Consider the following 21,536-nt stretch of genomic DNA (forward strand, 5'->3'; position numbering starts at 1 on the left):
AAGCCAGGGGCACCACACCAAACCATGGACAGAGAAATAAACAAACAGGAATTAAATAAATCAGGGCAGAAAAACGTAGAGGAAATAACTCCAGTGCTAGAAAATCCATCTTACCTGTGCCACCCCGGCCTGGGCTGTTGACTGCCCCATGCCCACGTTGTTCACATTCATAGCCCCTGTGGATGCTGGGAACTGATTCTGGGGCAGGAATTGGTTCTGGGTAGGAGCCTGACCCATTATGTTGTTGGAATGAGCTCCCATCATGTTCTGTGGCTGAGGCATTCGGGAAGGAGACATTGCCATCTGAAAATTAACACCCAAATGAACTAATTACCATTTAGTATTATGGAGCGAGACAAAGGAAAATACCCTCAATGCAATCAACCAAAAGATAGGACAAAAAAAAAAAAAGGAAAACTGGCTTCAGTAGACCAAATGGAAGTAGGCACATGCATGTCACTTCAGCATTTGTTCCATGGAATTTGTGAGGGGGATATTTTTAAGGAGGTAATAATCAAAATTCTACTCAGTGTTAACTCTGTTTTGCTGTCTGAGGTAACGGAGGTAATACAGTGAAACTGAAAATATTTTTGTTTTTCTACAGAATATAAACATGCTTTCAGTGAGGAACAAAGAAAGTGTATACACTGCAAAGACAGTTTCTGGAAGAACTGTGCTCTCCTGCAGACTGCTGGGGATTACTGCTCCTCCTGCAGGTACCTCTCTAAAGGTCTGCTTGGCTTTGATAGAACATCAACAGTGGAAACATACACCTCAATGAAAGCCTGACAGAGTCAGTATGTTGCCATGAAATTATCCTACAGTTTCCAGCACTACACTATGCCCTGACCCTTCAGAAGAGCTCAGTGGGAGCAGAGGAGGCAGGAGGGGTACGAACCGCGGGGACAGCGCCCATGTTGTTCATCTGCACCGGATGGTTCATCGGAGAAGCTGCTCGGGGTCCCATGGGTGCCTGTGGCATCTGTACATTCCCTATGGACATGGGGTTAAACTGATTCATTCCTGCAAATGCACCCCCAAAACAACTCATTAGGAACAAGTAATCAGAATTTATGAATGTATATTCTACCATAAAATTAACAGTTGTTAGGACTGAAATTTGACTGCCCTACACTTCCTATTTTTCTTTTAACTTTGTGCAAACTACTTGGCTTAACAGACAATTCAGGATGCAAGAATTTAGAGGAATAACAGTTAGGATGAAGTATAACATTTGGTGTCTAGAAAGCACTAAAACGATGAGGAGTGTGGCTGACCTGCAGAGACAGGATGCTAGTGATAAATAACCAACACCTTGGGATGGTTTCTTAAAAACAGGCATTTGCTTGGAAACAGCAATGTCTTATTCAGGGCTCACTGAAATGGCTCAACTGAATATGATAAATGCAAATATATACATATTGTATGTATGAAGGCAACTCCAAGCCTCAAATCAGGACAAAAGCCAGCAAGATGTTTAAACAGGTGCTGTGCTTTTTATACAAGACATTTAACTCCTCCAAAACCCTCAATTTTTTTATTTTTCAGAGAAAAACCCACCCAGGAGCTCACAGCAGCCTCAATGAGCAATGACAAGTGCTGTGAACAAGCTCCAAGGCTTTTCTAGATGCATTTTGCATCAGAAACCAAGACACATATCATTAGTTACACAGACTCCAAGACTAATGTGCTATGATTCCAGCTACAGGTGTATTTTTGGCTAGTTAACTGATGAATACATGCCTCTCCCCTTTACAGAGTTTTAAATGACATTATCCACAATATTCTTGCTTGAGCTCTCCTCTCTTTGGAAGCACTAAATTAATTCCCAACCCCTAACAAAATGCTGAGTACATATTATTGGTTCTTAAGACTGCACTGAGACAGTTCCTGAACAACAACAAAGCATGATGCTGAACAAAAGGGAGACCCAGTAATTCCCCCACCCCAACTCCAAAAGAAAATACAGACCATCTTTCCCCCCCAAACCCACAGAACAACAACAAAGCATGATGCTGAACAAAAGGGAGACCCAGTAATTCCCCCACCCCAACTCCAAAAGAAAATACAGACCATCTTTCCCCCCCAAACCCTCACAGTTATTTGAATCCACAAATTTCAATTAAGAGAGGAAAACATAAATACCTTGAGAAACCTGCATACGACTTATAGGCACGGTTGGCATGGCCATAGGCCCATCTACAAGACAACAGAGGGATGGTCAGCAAAACCAACTGAAAACATGACCTGGAGCTTAGCAGGAGAGCACAGGGACACAAAGGCCCAGGTGAGATGCAGAGGCAGCTGCAGCAGCAGTACTCACTGGGTGGCCTGACGGGCTGTGCCTGGCCCATGGCAGCAGCCACCTGGGGGATCCCTGGGGGCTGGGGCCCAGGGGTCTGTAAGGCTGGCTGGTTCCCCAACATCCCTTGTTTATGGAGACGAGACCTCCGCTTCTCTTCCAGCTCCTTTTGGATCTTATAGATTTTCTCTGCTAATAAATGATAATATTCATCCTAAAAGAGAAAAAAAAAACACACCAAAGAGCGCTCAGTATCAAGTGTAAGAAACCAGCAGCAGAACTCATTGAGGCTACCTGAAAACCATCACCCGGGGTTTGTTTTTTAATGTATACACCTGCCTGTTCGAACAAAAAAATATTTGTTTGCAGAATTCTGGTAAATTGAGACAGCCTTATCACTGCTTTACTGCAGAAAAAAAACCCCAAAGCTTCCAGAAAACACTTGCTTTATGGCTGTCCTTCATACCTACTTGGAGCAGATCAGCAGACAAAGGAGAGGACTGGAGGTTCTTTGTTGCTTTGGGAAAAACCAGGAAGCTCTGATTCAGTTCTTAAGTGTTAACAACTCTTAAATGTCATTTTAATAATAAACAGTTCCACTAATCCACAGACAAAAGAAAAAGATATTCCCAGCACACAGCTACACTGCATAAACTTCGGGAGACAGATGCTAAGGACAGATCAATCTTTACACAAAGAAAGAAACTGCTCTTCTCCTAAAGAGTCTGACTATAACAGACATGGCAAGGGATAAACACAACCTCAAAGGAATGGAAGAAATTCAGTGAAAAATAGTCCACAGGCAGAGACAACTAAACATTACATCTGTACAAGATGAAAAATCCATTTTACTCAACCCACACTGACAACAGATCAAATAAGGCAGTCGCAGTGCACACCAGGTAGACAATTTTGCTTGTCAGGAATTGCTGGACACACATCTGCCAAGTGCATGACATTATGCACCTGTTAAAGGTAAAACCACCCCACAAACCCTCAAGATTACATTTCTTTTGTAAGGTCATCTCTGCTCTCAAATCTGTGTTACATGGAGCACAGGCTGAGTGATGCACATGTTGCAATGGTTTTCTCTTAATTTAATTTTCATCAAAACTAGAATTGTTATTACAGGAGGATTGGGGTCATTTCAGAAAACTTAGTATGAGATAGGTATTCATCACCTTGTTGAGGAAGTCCAGTGATGTAACACAAAGCACTGGGTTTAGATCACTTTCCTCCCCCAAATGTCTGAGAAATCCACCAGAGCAGACACTTTCTGCTGTCCAGTTTAACAGCACCACAGTCCCTTCCCTCCTCCTGCTCAAGACACTTTACCTGTAACTTCCTGTTTGTAAATTTAAGATAGTGCTCCTTACAACTGCAGAAATTCCTGAAAAAGGCTGTGTTCCCAAGGAGCACACATTACTAAAGCAGCGTGTAGCTGCTTACAATGATGCCTCTTACTATCATGTTTTTCGATGTCAAAGCAGAACAGAAGCTCCTCCAAAGAAAGAGGCAATTCCTCATGGCATCATTAATACATTCTGAACTACTCCCTCCTTCCAAGTTTGCTGCTTGGAGCCAAATAACGTTAGAGGAATTCCAGTAACAGACTTCTGGAAGTGAGGCTCTGACAGCTGTTTTGAGGGGTGAAGAGGAGATACTTCTGGATGTTTGTCTGTCAGAAGGCCTTTAATTTTATAACCAGGAGTCTCCTACACTCATCCTTATATGAGAAGGTATTTAGACACTCATGTGTGTCTATGAAACCCTCCTCCTCTCTAAAGTTGGTCTCTCAAGCTGCCAGGGTGACCTCACTGGCTGTTATTACTGACACTACTAACGTTGTCTCTTCCTGATGAAAACTTTCAGGCAATGGTTCTTTTAGAGTAGAATTACCACAATACAATATCCTCAAGCCCCCAATCAACAGGGGGTTGCTCCTTCTGAGTAGGAGAGACTTGAACTGACATCTCTTTGCAGACAGAGTGAAAAATCATGAGAAAGAACAGGAATTCTGTCTTGTTCCCCATACAGAAGGACAGAGGCAGGTACACTGACTTCTGAGGTCATGGCCAAACCACTCTTGGTGCTGCTGAGTAGAGAACTAATCCCAGCAGTGCAGGTAGAAGGCAAGCAGTGGAACAGGACTGGGTGCTAGAGAAAACCTCCAATAGTAAAAAGGCCTTCAGAGAGTTTTAAAATTACTGTTTACACAAACTTCCAAACAGGGAGAAATCAGTAAGGGAAACATCAAGAACTGTGAGCTGTGCTCCAAGAGTGGTTTTGCAGGTAAGGCTGGGATGATGATGGTGCCTAGTTTTCAAGGAGCTGAAGGAGGTGAATTAGCTTGGAGTGACATTTCTCAGACAGCTTGGGACTACACACACACACAGTCAGACACACAACATGGCTTTCCTCATTGAGAGAGCAGTGAAATGATGCTCCGTGGTTATCATTACACTTATAAGGTTTGTGATACTACTGTTCTTATCCATATACTGAATAGCTGGAGTGATGCAACATACCCTACTATTGGCAGACTCATACATATCTCCTTCCACCTTCCTGGCATAAGCCACCAGGTTCTCCATGCGGCGATCCTTCAGCGCTGCTGGATCAGGAGTGGGGAAGATGGCTTGGACACTGCAAGGAAGGAGAATGAATAAAAGAAAAATTACTCAGGGGAAAAAAAAAAATCAATACAGCTTTATGATAATCACTTTGGACATTCCCTTATACACCAGATATGGAAAAGCATATCAAAATTGTGCAAAAAATCAATACTGTACCATTTCTCACAAGATTAAAGCAAATTCAATGATGAAAATAAAGTGAGGTTTAACAGTCTAGAGTCTAAATACCTGTTCCCTGCAGCAGAGTGAATTTAGGAGCAGTATGGACTCATTTCATGCCCACTCCTTACTGAGCATGAAGAGGAGGGCTAAAGGTAACAGCTCATGCTCAGTGGCTCAGCACCAGAAAACCACTGCTGAGAATTTTTCAGCTTAACAACAGAAGTACTACACTGCAAGTCTTTACAAACCCTGAGGGGAAGGGGCAGCCCTGGTGATACTCACAGTTTGTGCACTAAGTGGTTGCGCAGGTCCTGAGTGACGTGCTCGTGCCAGGCCTTCCTGACCCCGGTGCTCGAGGGAGGTGCAGCCGTTGGCATGGAGCTGAGGTTCCCAACATTGCCAGAGTTTGTGCCATCATTCATTAGGGGGCTAAAATGAAAAGAAAAGGGACTGTTACAGCACAAGAATGCAGAGTTTTGTCGTGTGTTCGATGCCTGAGGTGATTTTTGAGTCATTGCTTTCATCACTTTTAGCCACGGCATTAAACATGCCCTGAGTGAATAAACTGCAACCTCTAAAACTCAGGATTTTACAACACACAGTGTGAACAATAAATAATCACAACTGTTAGGGCATTTGGACACTTAAGATATACAAAATACTCTTCCTTTGGGAATTCATTTTTAAAACTACTAAACATTGTGGAGCTTTGTGGGCAGAAAAATTGCAAGGACATAGCTGAAACAGGAAAGAAGAGCAGAACTACAGTTGTGTCTGCCCATCCCATGTCAGCACAAACAGTTTTTAGAGCATGCTCTTTATTTACATCCCTAAGCATGTAAATAAATGTTTCACTGAGCAAGAAAGAAAATGTGGGCATTACTTATTTGTCCCAAGGGATGTTGGAAGAGCAGTTTCAGAAATGAGCCCAGCTTGCTGGTCTGTCGTTATTCCTCCTGCAGGAAGGTTCATCTGGTTGGCTCCTTTGGGACAAAATTAGACATCATTGGTACACAGTTCACAATTTTGACAGTAATATGACAAAACTACGACCCACTGACCTGACTGGTTAACAAGGGAAGCAGAGTATCAGGCAAGTACTTTTAGCACAGTATCTGCTGTGGTGCATATATACAGCTACTTACGGAGTCAAGTTACTTTCAGTCTGAACTACAAAAACAACTCTGCTCAAATTTTAAATTCATAAACTCTTAATATTAGATCAACGAGGCAAAAAGAAGCTAATACTAACAATTAAGTTGCAGAAGAGAAGTAGCATTTGAGATAGAACTGCCTGTTAGAACAGGTGACAACTGTTAAATCAAAATCCTTCGGTGATTCTGTCTCAACACCTCAGGCAACAACAAGCTATGGGCTGTATTTTAAAAGAAACTAAACCCACTGCAATTTGGCAACAGCAACATATTCAGAACTTTCTAACAGTCAAATGTAAATGAAGGGCAGTGTATAAAAATAGCCTATTTTTAACATATTAATCATCAAGAACAGCAAGTCTGACCCAGCGAAACACCAGACTGTCCTCAAAATTCAGCGCTTCGGTTTGTTTTAAGGCTTAAGTTTCTTGGTATTTTCTCCACCTACCCAGTGCATTTATGGTCCTCATTTGCTGGTGAGCCTGAGGCTGTGCTGGCTGCTGGCCTTGTACCTGGGGCTGCAGCTGGGTTTGAGGCTGGTTGCCATATGGCAGCCCAAGAGCAGCGTAGGCTCGTTGCATGGAGCTGGGGTCAATTGGATTAGGATTACTTAGCGATGGAGTGTTCTGCTGGCCTGTGCCAACAGAACCGATGGAATTCTGGATTCCACCAGCTGGAGATCCTAAAAGGGCTATAAAAGAAAGAAAGGATAAGAGAAAATTGAAAATCAATGAGGATAAATATTAAAACCAACCATGCCAAGAATCACCAGAACATGCATATAGTTCTATGGTATGGATTTCTCTGCCAGAGGACAGAACAACACCAGAGATGCCAAATGGGGACACTCAGCCTTTGATTCTACAAGACAGACACCACCCTAGTCATTGATCCATGCAGTCTAAAGAGAAGTGCTGTGAATTTCAGGCAGATAAGCCCATAATTACTGTAACAGATATAAAGTAGAGGCTCCTATATAAGGCTAAACAGGATTTTCATGCTTGGGACAGTAGACTAGGGGGAAAAATAATTTAATTCCTCTACTTCCCTCTTTCCCATCAATCCCATTTTAGGTCAAAATATTTGGCTCCAGAACAGAGATCCTGAGTTCAGCAGAAATACTGTGTCCTTGGACACAAAGGTAATACTGAAGATCTGTTGGCAGAAATTTTCATTGTGAGCAGTCACTAGATGAATCCTCTGAAGGCCAAATTCCCCTAAACCCCAAGTTATTGAGAGATATGAAAGGTCCTGCTGGGTTTCAGATTGTACTGACAAATCTAACACGATGTGAAGAGTCAGAAAGGGGCTGAGCCTGCCACAGTTTCTGGTACATGATAGGAATATTTAGACATTCATTAACCTTATGACCACCACAACCAACCAACCAACCTCTCCCACCACACAGATGTATTGAAGAGTCACTTTCATTGCAGACAGGAAATGGAAACAACAGGGAGAAGTAGTATTTACTTAACCCAGGAGTGAATAAAAATCTGCTTTCTGGACCTCAATTTTAGCTACCATTCCAAGTAATAACATGTTCCATTGTGAATGACCCATGGAGTTATGTCCTTCAGCAAGGAGACAGTGCTTTGGGATAACTGACTCTGGTAGAAGGAACACATCCTTCACATGTCTCCCCAAGTAATTACATATGTAATGTACATTACAAACTTGTGAGCTAAATATAGCAACAGTAATGGCTTTTAATATAGGCAACAATAACTGTTTTGTTAAAATATTAGGAGGGACACATGGTTAGATAAAAGGAATGAGGAAAACAAGCCTTCTGAGACATTAACAGCATTATCCAGGCTTTCTTAAATCCTCATCCACTATGGAAACAATCTCTGAAAGAGATACACAGGCTTTCAGCTTCCACCCAAGAGAAAACACACACATTAGAGTCCAGTTTGATCTCATTTGGCAAAGAACTACAAATAGACATAGCCAGAGATCTCCCTCTCCAGAAAAAGAAGCTCCACAGAAAACATCCTTTTTTTTTTTAACCCCCCAAAAGACAATCCACAGTATTTTAACCACTGGGATTACCATGGAAATTTGGTTTAGGTATGCTTAGCTCTGTGGACACATTTGTAACAACTTTTGAACTCACTGATCGTTTTCAAAAGGGTTTTAAAAACAAAACCAGAAGCTGATTCTGATCGTATCAGTTTCAATTAAAAAAAAAGGCCATATTAAAGAGCAACTGCTTGAATTCGTTGCTGGAATCACACAGTCTAGGAGAAAGAAGTCTTTACACCAGCACAGGCCAAAGAATAGAAGATTCCAGAAAGGTTAAACAGCACAAAACTTGTAGGACCTTGAAATTCAGATAGCTTCAGAGGTTGCTGTGACAGCAAAGGATCAGTTCAGAAGCCAAGAATACCAGTTTGTTAGAAAAAAATACGGTGTTTCTCTGGAAAAGCTGCAACAAAACACCCCCAATCTGCTTTCAGTGCTGGGGCACATCTCTGGAGATGTCACAATGGCAACAGGTGATGCTCCAGTTTGGGAGCCAGAAAAAGGCCTCTGGCCATCCCACTGAGGACTGCCAAGTCTTCTACCTTTCCTTACCTCCTTCTGGGGAAAAAACCACTGATTTTCTGAGGCTGCAAGCTTGGCTTGAAGCTCACACTGAAGCTGAGGGAGAGCTTGGAGATATCAAGCACCTCTTGCCCATGGTTCTGGGCTGAGCTTTGGCAGTGGCATCATTTACTACAAAGTGCAAGTTCAACCCTTGTGTTACAGCAGCTTTAGACTATTTGGTCTCAGTTTTTCTATACTTCATGACTCTATTAACAGGATACTGCACTGAGTATTTTCCAACATCAGGAATCTGATTTTGAAGGGTTATTTTTTCATCTGTTTGTTTAGTGGTTTTATATAATGCCATGACATTATCTCAATCTGTCAAACAGGAAGATGGGAGCAGACAGTACTACATTTCCATTCTGGCCAGATCAAGTGCCAGTGCTGTCCCTTCTGTGGCAGATACCATAGGAAATAAAGTCAATTAAAAGAAATACAGCACTGGAACCATCAGGAGTTATCACATTAGGCCACTGCTACATGAAGCAATGCCACTGTCCTATTAACTGATGCTTCAGACACTGCTGAGCTTGTGACAGAAGCTCCAAGTGTGAAGCCAGCTCTGTAGCACACATTCTAAACAATGTGAAGACAACTGAGCTCTGTGTGCTCCACTGTTACACGTGTTTATGTATCTGAAGAGTGAAAGTTCAAACAAGCACAAGTTAAGCAGCCCCAGAACTTCCTGAGCAGCCCTGATGACATCCTAACGCATGTGCCTCAGAGGGCCTAATGGAAACCATCAAACCCAACCTCATCTGCAGGACTCCTGTGCCACTGTGCACAGCAGACACTGCTGCTTAGTGGCACTGCACTTGAGTCTTCTTGAGGGGAACCCCTCCAGCTAATTAACGTGTGTTTTAAACAGTCTCCTAACGCTCTCTGAAGTGTGAAGCCCAGCACTGCCCTACCCTGACCTCCCCAATGAACATGTTCATCCATTTTTGAGAAGCCTGGCTTAATTTTTTCATTTTGCTTCCAAATTCTGTAATTGAGACTTGTTCAGCAGTGTTCAAATGCTCTGTCCTGCAGCTCCTCACTCTGCTCCTTACATCCATCCTAGCTCAAAGTGGCTGGAGCAAACATTCTGCTGCTGACCTTGACTCACCTCAGCACAAGCCTGTCCTGCACCCAGAACAAGGCAGTACACAAAGGTAAGAGTACACAACCATTTAATTAAAGGCTGTGTTAGGCAATATACAGGGTACACAATCATTTAATTAAAGGCTGAATCTTGAATTGAATCATGGGGTAAACAATTTATGAGCAACTTGGAGGTAGGTAGTGTCAGTATTAAACTTCATCACCAATGCCAATCTTTTATTTAAGCTAAGCATTAAACCAAAAGCCTCCACAGAACAGCAGCATATTAGTCAATGAATGGAACTCCTTGGTCCATGGGCTAACCATCTATCACATGGCTCTGTGGGATAACTGATAGGTAACCACTAGTTATGATTTCCAGCAACTGAAAAAAAAAATGGACATGTTTTGTTTGCAGATTTTACATACTGTTACTGACAGTAAGGTTTGAGCAAGTCGTTTCCAGTTTTCACAGGGAACAGGCTCTACTGAAGAAGTTGCTGCCTACTCCTTATGGACATATTTCCCTGTGCCCCAGTACACTCCTTCCTTCTCTGCAAAGGGTTAGTGCCTGAATGCTCCACATCCAGGCCTTGTTCCATTTTCTGCCCACATCTGCTCCCTCAGTCAGCTAGCTCCTGGCCCCTATTCCCATTTCCCTCAGCAGATCTCCATCCTTCATCCCCAAGTCCACATACTGCACAATTTCTGGCTCAGTCTTCTTTGAAATCACATTTTTTAGGTGAAGATTAGTTGTCTCAGATTTCCTCTTTCTTAAGGTGTTACATGTATGACTCAGAGAAATAATCCAGGACAAAGGACCCTTCACCACTGGATTATTAACTGAAGAAGATCTCGTAATTCTCTCCCCCCATGCAACAAGAGAGCCAAATTCTACACTTATCCATTATAATTCTGCTGCAGTCAAACAACATTCTCTTCAATCCCACTGCAAAATTACTTTTGAGGACTGTCTATGCTCAAGTTTTTGTTCTCTTATGATAAGCTGCATGAACCACATAAAAACAAATACTGCACAAACTACTTTTCTACAGCAGCTTGTATTGAAAAATACCATTCTGTTGTGCTAGATGTTGTTAGCACTTTGATAACGACTGTGTAATAAGGATGTTATGCACAAATGGACCATGTCATATTAAAAAGCAAAGCTTTCAACACATTTCTTGAGGGCTAAACAACTAATAACTTTGCAACAAATTACTACTTTCAACACACAAGACTTATCTTGCTTACCAAGCAGAAGTTTGGTAAAACAAAATCCTTACCTCCAAGCATCTCTATAGTTGTCATTGTTTTTCAGTTTTGGAGGGGAAAAACCCCTCCTGAAACCACAATGAGTACATGCTCAATGGATAATTTGGACAGTCTTAGCAGCTACTCTCTCCTCTGCCTTAATCCCACCTAGCCTAGGAGCAATTCTCAGTCCTCCAAGGTTTACTAGTGTTCCCCACTGCAGTCTCAGTCTGTCTGGAAACATGCAGAACGCTTCCAACCCGATTCAAACGTACAAGCCTTGCAAGTCCTCCAGCCATTTTCCACTTCTTAACCCTTATTTACATATACTCAGGCATAACATTACTTAAGACTTCTAGAACTGCAGCATGGATGCTGTAAAATGTTCCACCCTGGCATCTTGTCAAAGGATTTGATGAGAAACAAACCTACCAACATAAGTTTAGTATTTTCTGTTTCAGAGCAAGAGGGAAGAAGAAATAGACTGGAAATGGACTGGCCCCAAACATCAGTAACAGCTATTATGAAGACCAGGCATGGGCAAAACCACTATGATTTGAGGACTTCAGCTAGTCTATACCAGCATTAAATACACTTAATGATTAAGACCCCCAGATCTATTAAGCTATTAAATTTGTTAGGATGCCGAAATATATTCCTACATTGCACATTTGATCAGCTTTATTTTAACAGTCTCAACTGTGGCTGCAGTAAGAGAACTACTCACGTTGTTGGTTTCTTTTGTCACTGGCGTTTTTCAGAGGAAGGCACACAGGACAGTCGTGCCGAGTACAATTCTTCCAGTGGGAGATGATTTGTCTCGAAGATGCACAATGAGCAACTGCCACAAGGAAAGGCAACAGAGTTAAGGTCACTCCTTGGTTAACTGGTTTTCAATTCTCTCTTGTTCTAGGATAACTTTTCTTTGTCCTTCCCAAGCAATACTGCACATATAACTGAACGGTTTAAAGGCAACTGGAATTTCTGGTCCAACTACAAATGAAGGATATTTTTGACCCAACTACAAATGAAGAAAATGATCCAACTACAAATGAAGGAAATTTTTGACCCAACTACAAATGAAGAAAACTAGTACTAAAATCCAACTCAAAGACATGGTGGATGTTACACCTTCTTCAACAATGGAGATGAAAAAGATGCTTGCATGGCTACATTGATGCTAACCTACTAGTAAAGGGCAAATACTGCATTACATCTTCTAAATTTTGTATCAGATGTTAGGAAACATTTTTACACTGTTAGGATGTTTGGGCACTGGAATAGGGAATTGCCCAGAGAGGTGGTGGAGTTACAATCCCTGCAAGTGTTTCAGAGGTGTTTGGATCTAGTGCTGGAGGATATGGTTTAGGGGTTCTAGCAGAGTGGCAAGTTAACTGTTGGACCTCATGATCTTAGAGGTCTCCTCCAACCTTGATGACTACAATAAACTAACAACTTCAGAGATCAGAAACGGAAACCAGGCGCAGGGAGCAGCTGTTAACGACAGAACTAGTTCCGACAACTCATTTGCGCCAGGCCCAGGGCTCCTCTCGCCCGGAGAGGCAGCGCTGCTGACAGACAGCAAGAAACCTTACCCTGCTGCTTCTCAGACTGCTTCTCAGAGCGGCTGCAGCCACGTGCTCTCACCTTGGCAGGCCTTGCCGGCCTGGCAGTGCGTCATGTGGTTGAGGACGTTCTTCATGGTGCGGCAGTGCGGCAGGGCGCAGGCGCGCACCTCCCCGTTGGCCTGCTCGCGCCGCTGACACTTGTGCGCGTGCAGCAGCAGCACCAGCTGCTGCTGGATCAGCTTGCGCTTCTCGGGGTCTGCCGTGGGGCCCGTGGCCATGGCCTGCGAGGGGACAATCCCCACCGGCTGCACTTGGGTTTGCATCTGGGACTGAGAGAACACAGAGTTCAGCGTCACCTTGGCGAGTCTCAGTTCTGCTCTTTGTCATGTATAATCGTTTGGGTATCACCAGAGTATTCGCCAAGGATTGTTACACTACCCTGCAGCATTTGCAAATGTTTCTGGTCTAGCCTTGGAACAACAACATTGTACTAAAGTTCCTCTGTTAAAACATTTACAAACAAAAGTTTAAACAGCAAGCTACTCAAAATCTTCTGTTTATTAGATGGACCGTAATTCCAACAGGAATGAGCTCTTACCACACTTGAAGGTGGAATTCTTTAAGGTCCCTTCCAACCCAAACCATTCTGTGATTCTATGAATTTGTGTTTAGTATTCTATTTTCCTACTACAGGTTTTATACCCTTCAATCCTAGTTTCTCGTGCCTAACAGAAAGAGGATTCCAATGGGAGAAACCAGTCAAAATTATATGACTGTCTCTATGTACTACAGCAAAAGGTAGAGCCGATTTTCCAAGCCTAAATTAGCCTTTTGTCTCACAAATGAGTGCTGATATTCCTTCCATGGAGAGTATTTCCAGGGTAAGCTGTATACAGTTTTCTCCTAGAAAGGGCTACCTAAATCTGGGGTGAACTGGAGTTGTTACCAGCCTGTAAAATCCAAGGTTTTACTTCCAGCATCACCTCTTTATGGACGCAGGTCTGTACAAAGGCCTGAGCCCTGCCTGACAGCTGCATACCCACAGAGCTCTTCAGGCCAAGGCACAGTTCCTAACAGTGCAGAAGAGGAACAAACAGCCTCCTTAACACGTCATTTCTCCAGCAGCCTTTCTACAAATGTAGAAACCTGGTTTTCAGAATCAAACACATCCACAGCCTGCAACGACTCCCCTAGCAGGAGCAGATATGGGTCTGCAAAAGTGCTTAAATCCCTGAGGTTTGAAGCCTGAATTCATCTCATGGACAAACATGAAACTGTCCCAAGAATGACTTTGATTATGCATTGTGAAAACATGTTACCACAGAAAAGCTCACCAACCTCCAACCTCCCTAAGGCAAATCAGCCATTAAAAACACATATGAATAGACTACAGGAAGAATAGGATTATACTGGGAGGTAACAGAGGAAAAGAGTTCAGTGCTGCCTACAGAACTGACCAGAGCCTGCATACCACACTTAAAGAAAATCATGTTGAAGTGACAGAATACACCATTTGTAGCCCACTCTTCTGACCTTTGAGAAGGGACTCTCCAGAAAATTCCACAGCCTACAAAACAGAGCAAATAATAGCAAATCCCCTTATTTTCTTAGGTCAACAAAAGGTTCCCTGGCACGAGTCACTACTCCAGCAATAAGCTTTTTCCCTGCATATCAAGTTTTGGAGAGCTTGCTTTGATTCTGGAGAACGTAGCACATGAGATCCAAGTAGAAAACACCATGACTGGTATTTGATAGGGGAAGTGGGGATTCACTTGATAATGATTACAGTAAGTTTTAAACAAAGAGGAATTGCTGAATCTATTTGTCTTGGGCTTGCAAGAAAGAGAGCACTAAAAGGAAAGAGGGCAAAAGAAGAAAACTCAACCACTTCTGCTCCCAGGGTATGCAGCTGAAATCAAGTCTTCCAGTTCTCCTGTGAACAAATCTACAACAGCAGACAGGTTTTACTGAAACAATTCTTGGGTCAGAAATAGGAAACAATTAGCTCAGCCAATCTGCAGAAAAATACAGAGACCATGCCAAAGAAAATCTTGTTGGAAGTGATGTTTTCATCCTAGTCAAAGAATTGTTTCCCAAGCCAAGCTCTGCTTTTGTTACTATCCTACCGGTTACCAGACGTGGTATCCGCACAGCTGCCCTGACCCGAAAATTTCTTGACAACTGAATAACAAAAAAGCAAAATGACAAAGTATCAGTGTAGCAGTCTGGGTCCAGATGAGAGTGTCTGCAGGTAGGCACAAAACCCCCCTCAGACTATTGCCTGAGCTCTACAGAGTTACGTTGCTCACTATTTTCAACCTCGTAAACACCTAAACCTGCAAGTATAATGAATCATCTTTCTGTCATCTCTCTTACTTCCCAGGACTGCTGACTGTTTGAGGAAGTTGATCTGTTCCCTGTTAGCCCGTTAAGGACAGTGGCTGCAGGCCCAGTTCATAACCAGGGATGTGCCAGTGCACCAGAGACACACCAAAGGGTGTAAATCCTCCACCAGCCACAGAAATTATGCCAGCCCAGAACGAGCAGGAGGCTTCTCGCTGCTTCACCTGAAGGCCTAACAGTTTTCTTCCCAAAGCAGAAAGTTCAGACATTTCTGCTCCCAAAATTAAAATAAATCTTTCAATGGTCAGATACACAAGGTAAGAAAGGTTTTGCTCCTCTTGCTACTTGTTGAGCTTTACCATAAACACAGCATATGGATCAGGGGCTAAAAGTCTGCTAAAACCTCTGACAGAGATAGGGGCTTCATTAATCAGTTTTATAGAAACAGAGTAATGCACACTTCTGTAGGGCAAGGCAGCTATTAATACCACTTAAAATTGTGGAAACTTGTATTCACATGAGAAGATAGTTCTGCCCTGTCCCTCTTCTGAAAGGCAAAAGCTTCCTGCATGTCTGGGCAGCACAGAGTATCCCATCATCACAAATCTGGATGGACACAAAGTTCCCTGCTGGTTTTACTGTACTGAGATGACCAGCAATCCTCTAGGTTTTGATGTGTTTATATCCAAAAGCACTCAACATCACCAAGAGGGAACACTATGTATCTTGTCTTAGAAAAGCAGGGCCAAATTCAGCAGCAGTGGTAATCTTACAACAGGTTACCCATGTGATACAGAGCTCTGTCAGTCACAGCTCCCATAAAACATTAGGTTTTTAAACTGTACTTCCTCCTCCATAATTTATTTCCAAATTCTTTCCTTCTCCTTCCATCTTCTGGAATCTTTGTATTAGGACAAATCCTGCCTTTTAGTTCTTTACGACAGGTTCAGAACTCAAGGTTTATTTCAAAGTTTTGATACTGACATGGATACAGACAGAGTTTTCTTGACAGGAGTGGACAGGAATACTTTCAACTTTCACTGACCACTATGGAGTGCAACTTCCACCTCTGAGGGTGGTACTGGGGAGTGAGCCTGCAAGCCCAAGACAACCACAAAGGTGAGAAGGCTCCTATGGTCAGGCCATAGAAGGAACCTGAATAGTTGGGCCTAGAGAGCCCCCTCAGTGCACTTGGCTTTTATTTGCTACGGCAATTTTCTTCTAAAACCAGCAAAGGTCTCAGTACTACTCAGTTGACTGCTGTGAATCAAGGCTGGATCAGCATCTTTCTTAGGGATACACTTGTGGAGTTTTATGTCCTTGTCTTTCTGATTTGAAGGACTAGCAAATGGCAAGAAACACACACTGAAGAAGTGTTTCAAAGCAGCAAAAAAGGACAAAAACCAGGAATCTCTAGACAGAGTCCAGCTCTCACATATAGGAAGTCACCTGAACAAATTTCTATATCCTATATAAATCTCAATATTTTACTGAGGGATAAAACAGAGTGAGGAATGATGAACATCAGAAGTCCCAAATAGCAAGAAGGACAAGAGACAAAGGAGAAGTTGTGAGGGAAGGAAAGTCATGCTGTTGGAGTGATGGCTAAGGAGTGCTTCATCTCAGCTGCTGGAACAGGGTAGGACATGGACGTCCTCTGCCACATGCATTTGCATATGGAGGATGGGAGAGTGGAACACAGACCAGAGCGCTGGGAAAGAGCAAATCCTCTCTGTCAGCTTTTGCCAGCCTGGCACAGTTGTTTAACAAGAACTAAACTGTTCCACCATTCCAAGCAATCCACGTTTCCAGGATGAACTCCTGCGCTAAGGCAGAGATGCCTTCTCTGTTCCTGACAAAGCAACGTAATTTCTCTGGCACTGAACACTATCTGTTGGATCTGTTTCCAGGTTATTAAGTTCTCCTTCAGAACACCATGGCTAAGCAATGTGGACAAGAGCTTTCCCCAGCTGCTCACTGCGCTGCTGCTACCCTGCAAATCAGGTGGGATTTCCTTGAGGAAGAGAAGGACTGAGCTTGCCTGTGAACCAGAAACTTTCAATGTGCAGGTCAGGGCAGGCATAGGGAAGGTGAGCACAGCTAACAGCAAGCCCAGCAGAGTGAGCAGCAAGCAGACACACAGCATGCCTCCAGGGCAACAGCCACAGACCTGTACCGCAGTGACAGAGAAGACTGACAATGCTGCAAGGGAGCAAAAATCACTGAAAGGTTAAGAACACAGTCCTTGTTCCCTGTAAGGGCACAACAGTTAAGAGATTTTTCATAAAGCCTTTATTTCTGGTCTCTAGAATGAAATACCAGCTGTCTATTTTAAGTAGGTACGGTTCTACTTGTTCTAATTAAATGTGGCCTCCCAGTTTAAAAGCTTTCTTCCTCTCTCTAGGAGGCCTGCAGCAAGGCACACCTAAGGCATCCTCACCCCTCAGCCACTTCTATCTTCTGCTCAAAATGTGTTATTAAAGAAATCCAAAGCACGTAAGAAACAAAACACAACAGACAGCTCCTGACGTAGTTCAGTAAGAGATCAGGCCTCAGGAGCCACAGGAGATGATGTGCTGCTCCAATTCGAAGTCAGGAACCAAGGAGAAATTATTCCCTTTGCTACCAAAAAGCAATATTCTCTCAACTCCATCTGCTGGTCATAGGGATAACTGTGAAACCATGCTGGTGTCTGAAGTCAAACTTCACACCCTGTGCTCCTAACCCAGGTAGAAATACTTGATTTACTGGTATGTCCACGCAGAACTCATCCACCACCACCCTGACCAGGTAGCACTGCAGAGAGCACAAAGCTTCAGCGAGCTTGGGAGAGAAGTCTAACAGGGCTCCTTCTCCCCACTGACAGCACTCCAGAACACAAGGCTGCTGGCTCCTGGGCAGGCTGCACAGTGCTGAGTGCCCAAGTGCAGAGTGTGGCTCCCTTCCACAGTCCAGGGATCCTGCATGATCTCACTGCATACAGCATTGCCAGTCCTGCATCGAACCATTTAAGTGACACTGAATCTCAATCATCTATCACTAAAACTTCCAACAACATCAGAAGCAACATTTTTCTTTTGGAAACAAGCCTTTCACTCAAGATTTCAAGCTGCCCATTCTGTAAAGAGAACTGATTCTTTAGCAGTCACACAAAACAGAGCTAATGTGCTGTTCAGATCCACCATTAAAACAAAACAAACAAAAAAAATCAGTCCATCCTGCTGGCACTGAAAATTAATACCTTAATGCTGACCTTTTAATCATTTTAATACCATAAGGTTTGTTACTTCTTTTCTAATTAAAGAGATTAATCCAAATGTGCTTCTCAGGGTGTAGTGTAAGGTCATGCTTGGAACATGGGCTGCAACGAACTAACCCTTCTGCACCCACTTCACTGGGGAGGGAGAAGGAAGACAGTTCTCTCAGGAGAATTTGGATCAAAAACACCAAACCCACAGCTGCAGCACATCTGCCCTGGCTTCCAGCATGAGGGTTATGCCTGACAGTGGGAAAACTCCTGATTAGTGTTGGGGACACTAGACAACATCACACAATGATGCTTAAAATAACTTGAGTTAATAAACTTACTCATCTTTTACTTTTGCAGCACACATGTAAGGTGGAGGGCTAAAGACTGAAAAGGAGTATTTAAAAAATAGCTTGCTTTTCAGGACTTAAGGGTCTTGAGGCAATGGCTGCACCTTTGTATTTCCTCTTCTCTTATTTAAACACTCGTGGTGGCAACCACAGTGTTCAGTGCCATGTTGCAATCTGTTTCCTGCCTCAGCTGTGCCACATATCACCAGCATTTTCATTCACACGGGTTTGTGTCTCACATGGAACAGTACTTTCAGGGCCCTTTAAGATAAGGACAGTATAGAGAGCTGGTTTAGCAAGATATGTGATTCCAATTACCCCACAAAAAAACCCTGGAGCTATTTCTAAGAAGATACAGTTGTCTTTCACTTGTCGTAGTAGACGGAGTCTGAACTGGATTCATTCTCATGGACAGGACCATAAACAACACCCTTTACCATGTCACTCCTGCCTCCCTCAGGGAACAAGACAGGCCATGTCTCCAGCAGACCATGCACAAGGCCAAATACATTAAATAAACTATCATCTCCAGGGTCCTGAAGTATCCTGGGACACGGAAATGGCAAAGGGACTGCAGCAAGAATGGATGGCATGACTGTTCAAACACCACAGCTCTGCTCTGGGGAGCTCCTCTGGCACAAGCTGCTCTCAAGTGCCATTTGGGTCACATTGTAGCTGTCCAAAGTGAGACACAGACCACTTCCATGAGCTATGAGAGCACACATCTAACCAGTGGGGATGCTATCCTTAGATCATACCTTAACATATGAAATAAGGCTTAGCAAGCCAGAGCTGACAAACCTCAAGTTCTGAGTCAGCAATTCTTCCCGTCTTACCCTGTGTCTCTGTGTTTTAAACTGGGGCAACACATCTTCATCTCAGAGGCACTGTGAAAATTAACTAATGCTAAATGTCTGCCTGCTCCAGTGCTGACTGCCATGGCAAACACCATTTGGAAAAGACTGAGTGAAATATATTACAACATACAGTCAATAATGCCCACAGCTACACACCGAGCAGCAAAACCAGAACTGAATGTTGACTATGTGCTCTTTCTGAGGGCTCTGCTCATATTGTTCACTGAATAAACCACAGTCCCTGTGGAAGGAATAGCATATGGCCATGGATGTGCTATTACCAAATAATTACGCTGCCTTACCCACTGCTGCCAAATAAAGGTTAAATTTTAACAAGTGTGACATTTCCTTTTAAATTCTTGGCTTTGCAATAAAGATGTTTAGATGGAAACTTCAGTTTTTAAAGTTCCATTCCCATCAGGACTCTCTTCAGCCTCTAACCCCCTCCTGGCTCAACAGTACCAACGTCTGTTGGCTGAAATGGCCATTACTCTCCACTGGCTTGAGGGGAAAAAGATATATTGGACATACAAAGCTTTGAACACCTGAAAAGCAAAGAAAGATGGTGCTGATTGTTCTCTCGGCTGGTACTTTTGATATTTTAAAGAAACTGCAATTGATAGCTACCGGGAAAGTAAGCTTCCCTTACTTTCCTCTGTATGTTGGACAAGACGGGAGGAAGGAAAAAGCTTTTTCGCTTATTTCTCTCCTACCACTTGACAAGCCTTGATGGCAAATGCCTTTCTTATTTCACCCAAGTATCTGCCACTACATCCTGTACTAGTAAGTGACTACACTAAGATTCTGGCTTTTAAATAAGCACAAAATTAGGCTTCAGAATCACCCAATCCTTGAGACGAACACAGCACTTTGAGGAGAGCTGCAGGTTCTCTGCAGAATCAGGACAGTAACTAATTTGCTTTAAATCTGTTCCAAACTTTTAAAGAATAGAATTAGAGTAGTCATGCAGCAAATAGTCTTTTGCAAATATTTAACACGGGTGCAAGTGTTGCTCTGAACATGTTTTCAATCCTAGTCACCAACTCCTTTCCGCAATCATAAGCGGTAAACGACCAAATGACATTAAACTAAGATTTCACAGTGCAACTAAAAGAAAATTAGGAAGTGGTCCTCTAAAATCAGGAAAAGAAGAGGAAGTTTAGCACATCCTGTTCCCTCGCATATAGAGCCCATCAGTGACAGGCAGGTAGCAAACTCAGTGATGGAAGAACGAGCATTGCTTGTGCCAAAAAAATTGCTGGTTTTGATTTAAATTAAAAAATAAGCAATTTGCATCTTATGGAAGGTTTTACAAGTTTCTATAGTAACTGCTATCATGTATAAGAATATAAAATGCAACAAGCTAGAGTTGTCATGGAAACGACACAAGCACTTTGATTAACACACAACATCCTGAGACAAAGGGGAATATTTCATTTCACTTGATTAAGAAAACTCTAGTAAACAGAATACTACAAACTTGTAAGGTATCCTAATAAGAGCTTTTCTCATAAGCTTCTCAGCAGCAAGTCATGCACAACATAAAGTGAGAAGCATGTGGGGTGTTTAGCACATCAGATTTGAAGGATCTGAGGTACTATTTAGATTCAGGACAGTTAAGATGTCTCCAGCACATCCTCATTGATACAGAGAACTTAAAGAAGACATTTTTATGTTTTGAAACTAAATGTACCAGAGAAAATGAAAGGATGTCATGCAATTCTTATAACATAAAACTGTGATCACTTAGAAAGTTAAATTACTGCACAAAAATGGACACAAACTTCACAGACACTCTGCAGAGTGGAGTGAGGAACCATGGGGGTTCTGATGCTTAAATGACCACAGAGAAGTAATTTGTTAATTTGCAGAAGCTGCATCACCCAGGAATATAGACAGCTCTACAAAGAGGTAAAGAACAGTGGAAGCAGCAGGTCCAACTCACCATGTTTGGCACACTGGTGACGGGAGTACTCTTGATGTCA

The 21,536-nt window shown here is 42.8% G+C and overlaps 1 protein-coding gene across 1 annotated transcript in view; it reads right to left on the minus strand.

Annotated features, from left to right (window-relative positions):
• CREBBP (CREB binding protein) overlaps nt 1–21,536 on the minus strand; it is a gene marked incomplete at its 3' end in the record, with an annotated part of 73,805 nt that overhangs the window by 30,966 nt on the left and 21,303 nt on the right. The window contains 11 exon segments of the mRNA XM_009084698.1: nt 115–303; nt 899–1,023; nt 2,146–2,199; nt 2,324–2,516; nt 4,831–4,948; nt 5,383–5,529; nt 5,984–6,083; nt 6,703–6,945; nt 11,914–12,027; nt 12,834–13,083; nt 21,497–21,536. The exon segment at nt 21,497–21,536 is cut by the window's right edge and continues 13 nt beyond it. Of these exon segments, the coding sequence (XP_009082946.1) occupies nt 115–303; nt 899–1,023; nt 2,146–2,199; nt 2,324–2,516; nt 4,831–4,948; nt 5,383–5,529; nt 5,984–6,083; nt 6,703–6,945; nt 11,914–12,027; nt 12,834–13,083; nt 21,497–21,536 (1,573 nt within the window).

The sequence above is a fragment of the Acanthisitta chloris genome, unplaced genomic scaffold (assembly GCF_000695815.1).
Source record: "Acanthisitta chloris isolate BGI_N310 unplaced genomic scaffold, ASM69581v1 scaffold2251, whole genome shotgun sequence".
Lineage (NCBI taxonomy): Eukaryota > Metazoa > Chordata > Aves > Passeriformes > Acanthisittidae > Acanthisitta > Acanthisitta chloris.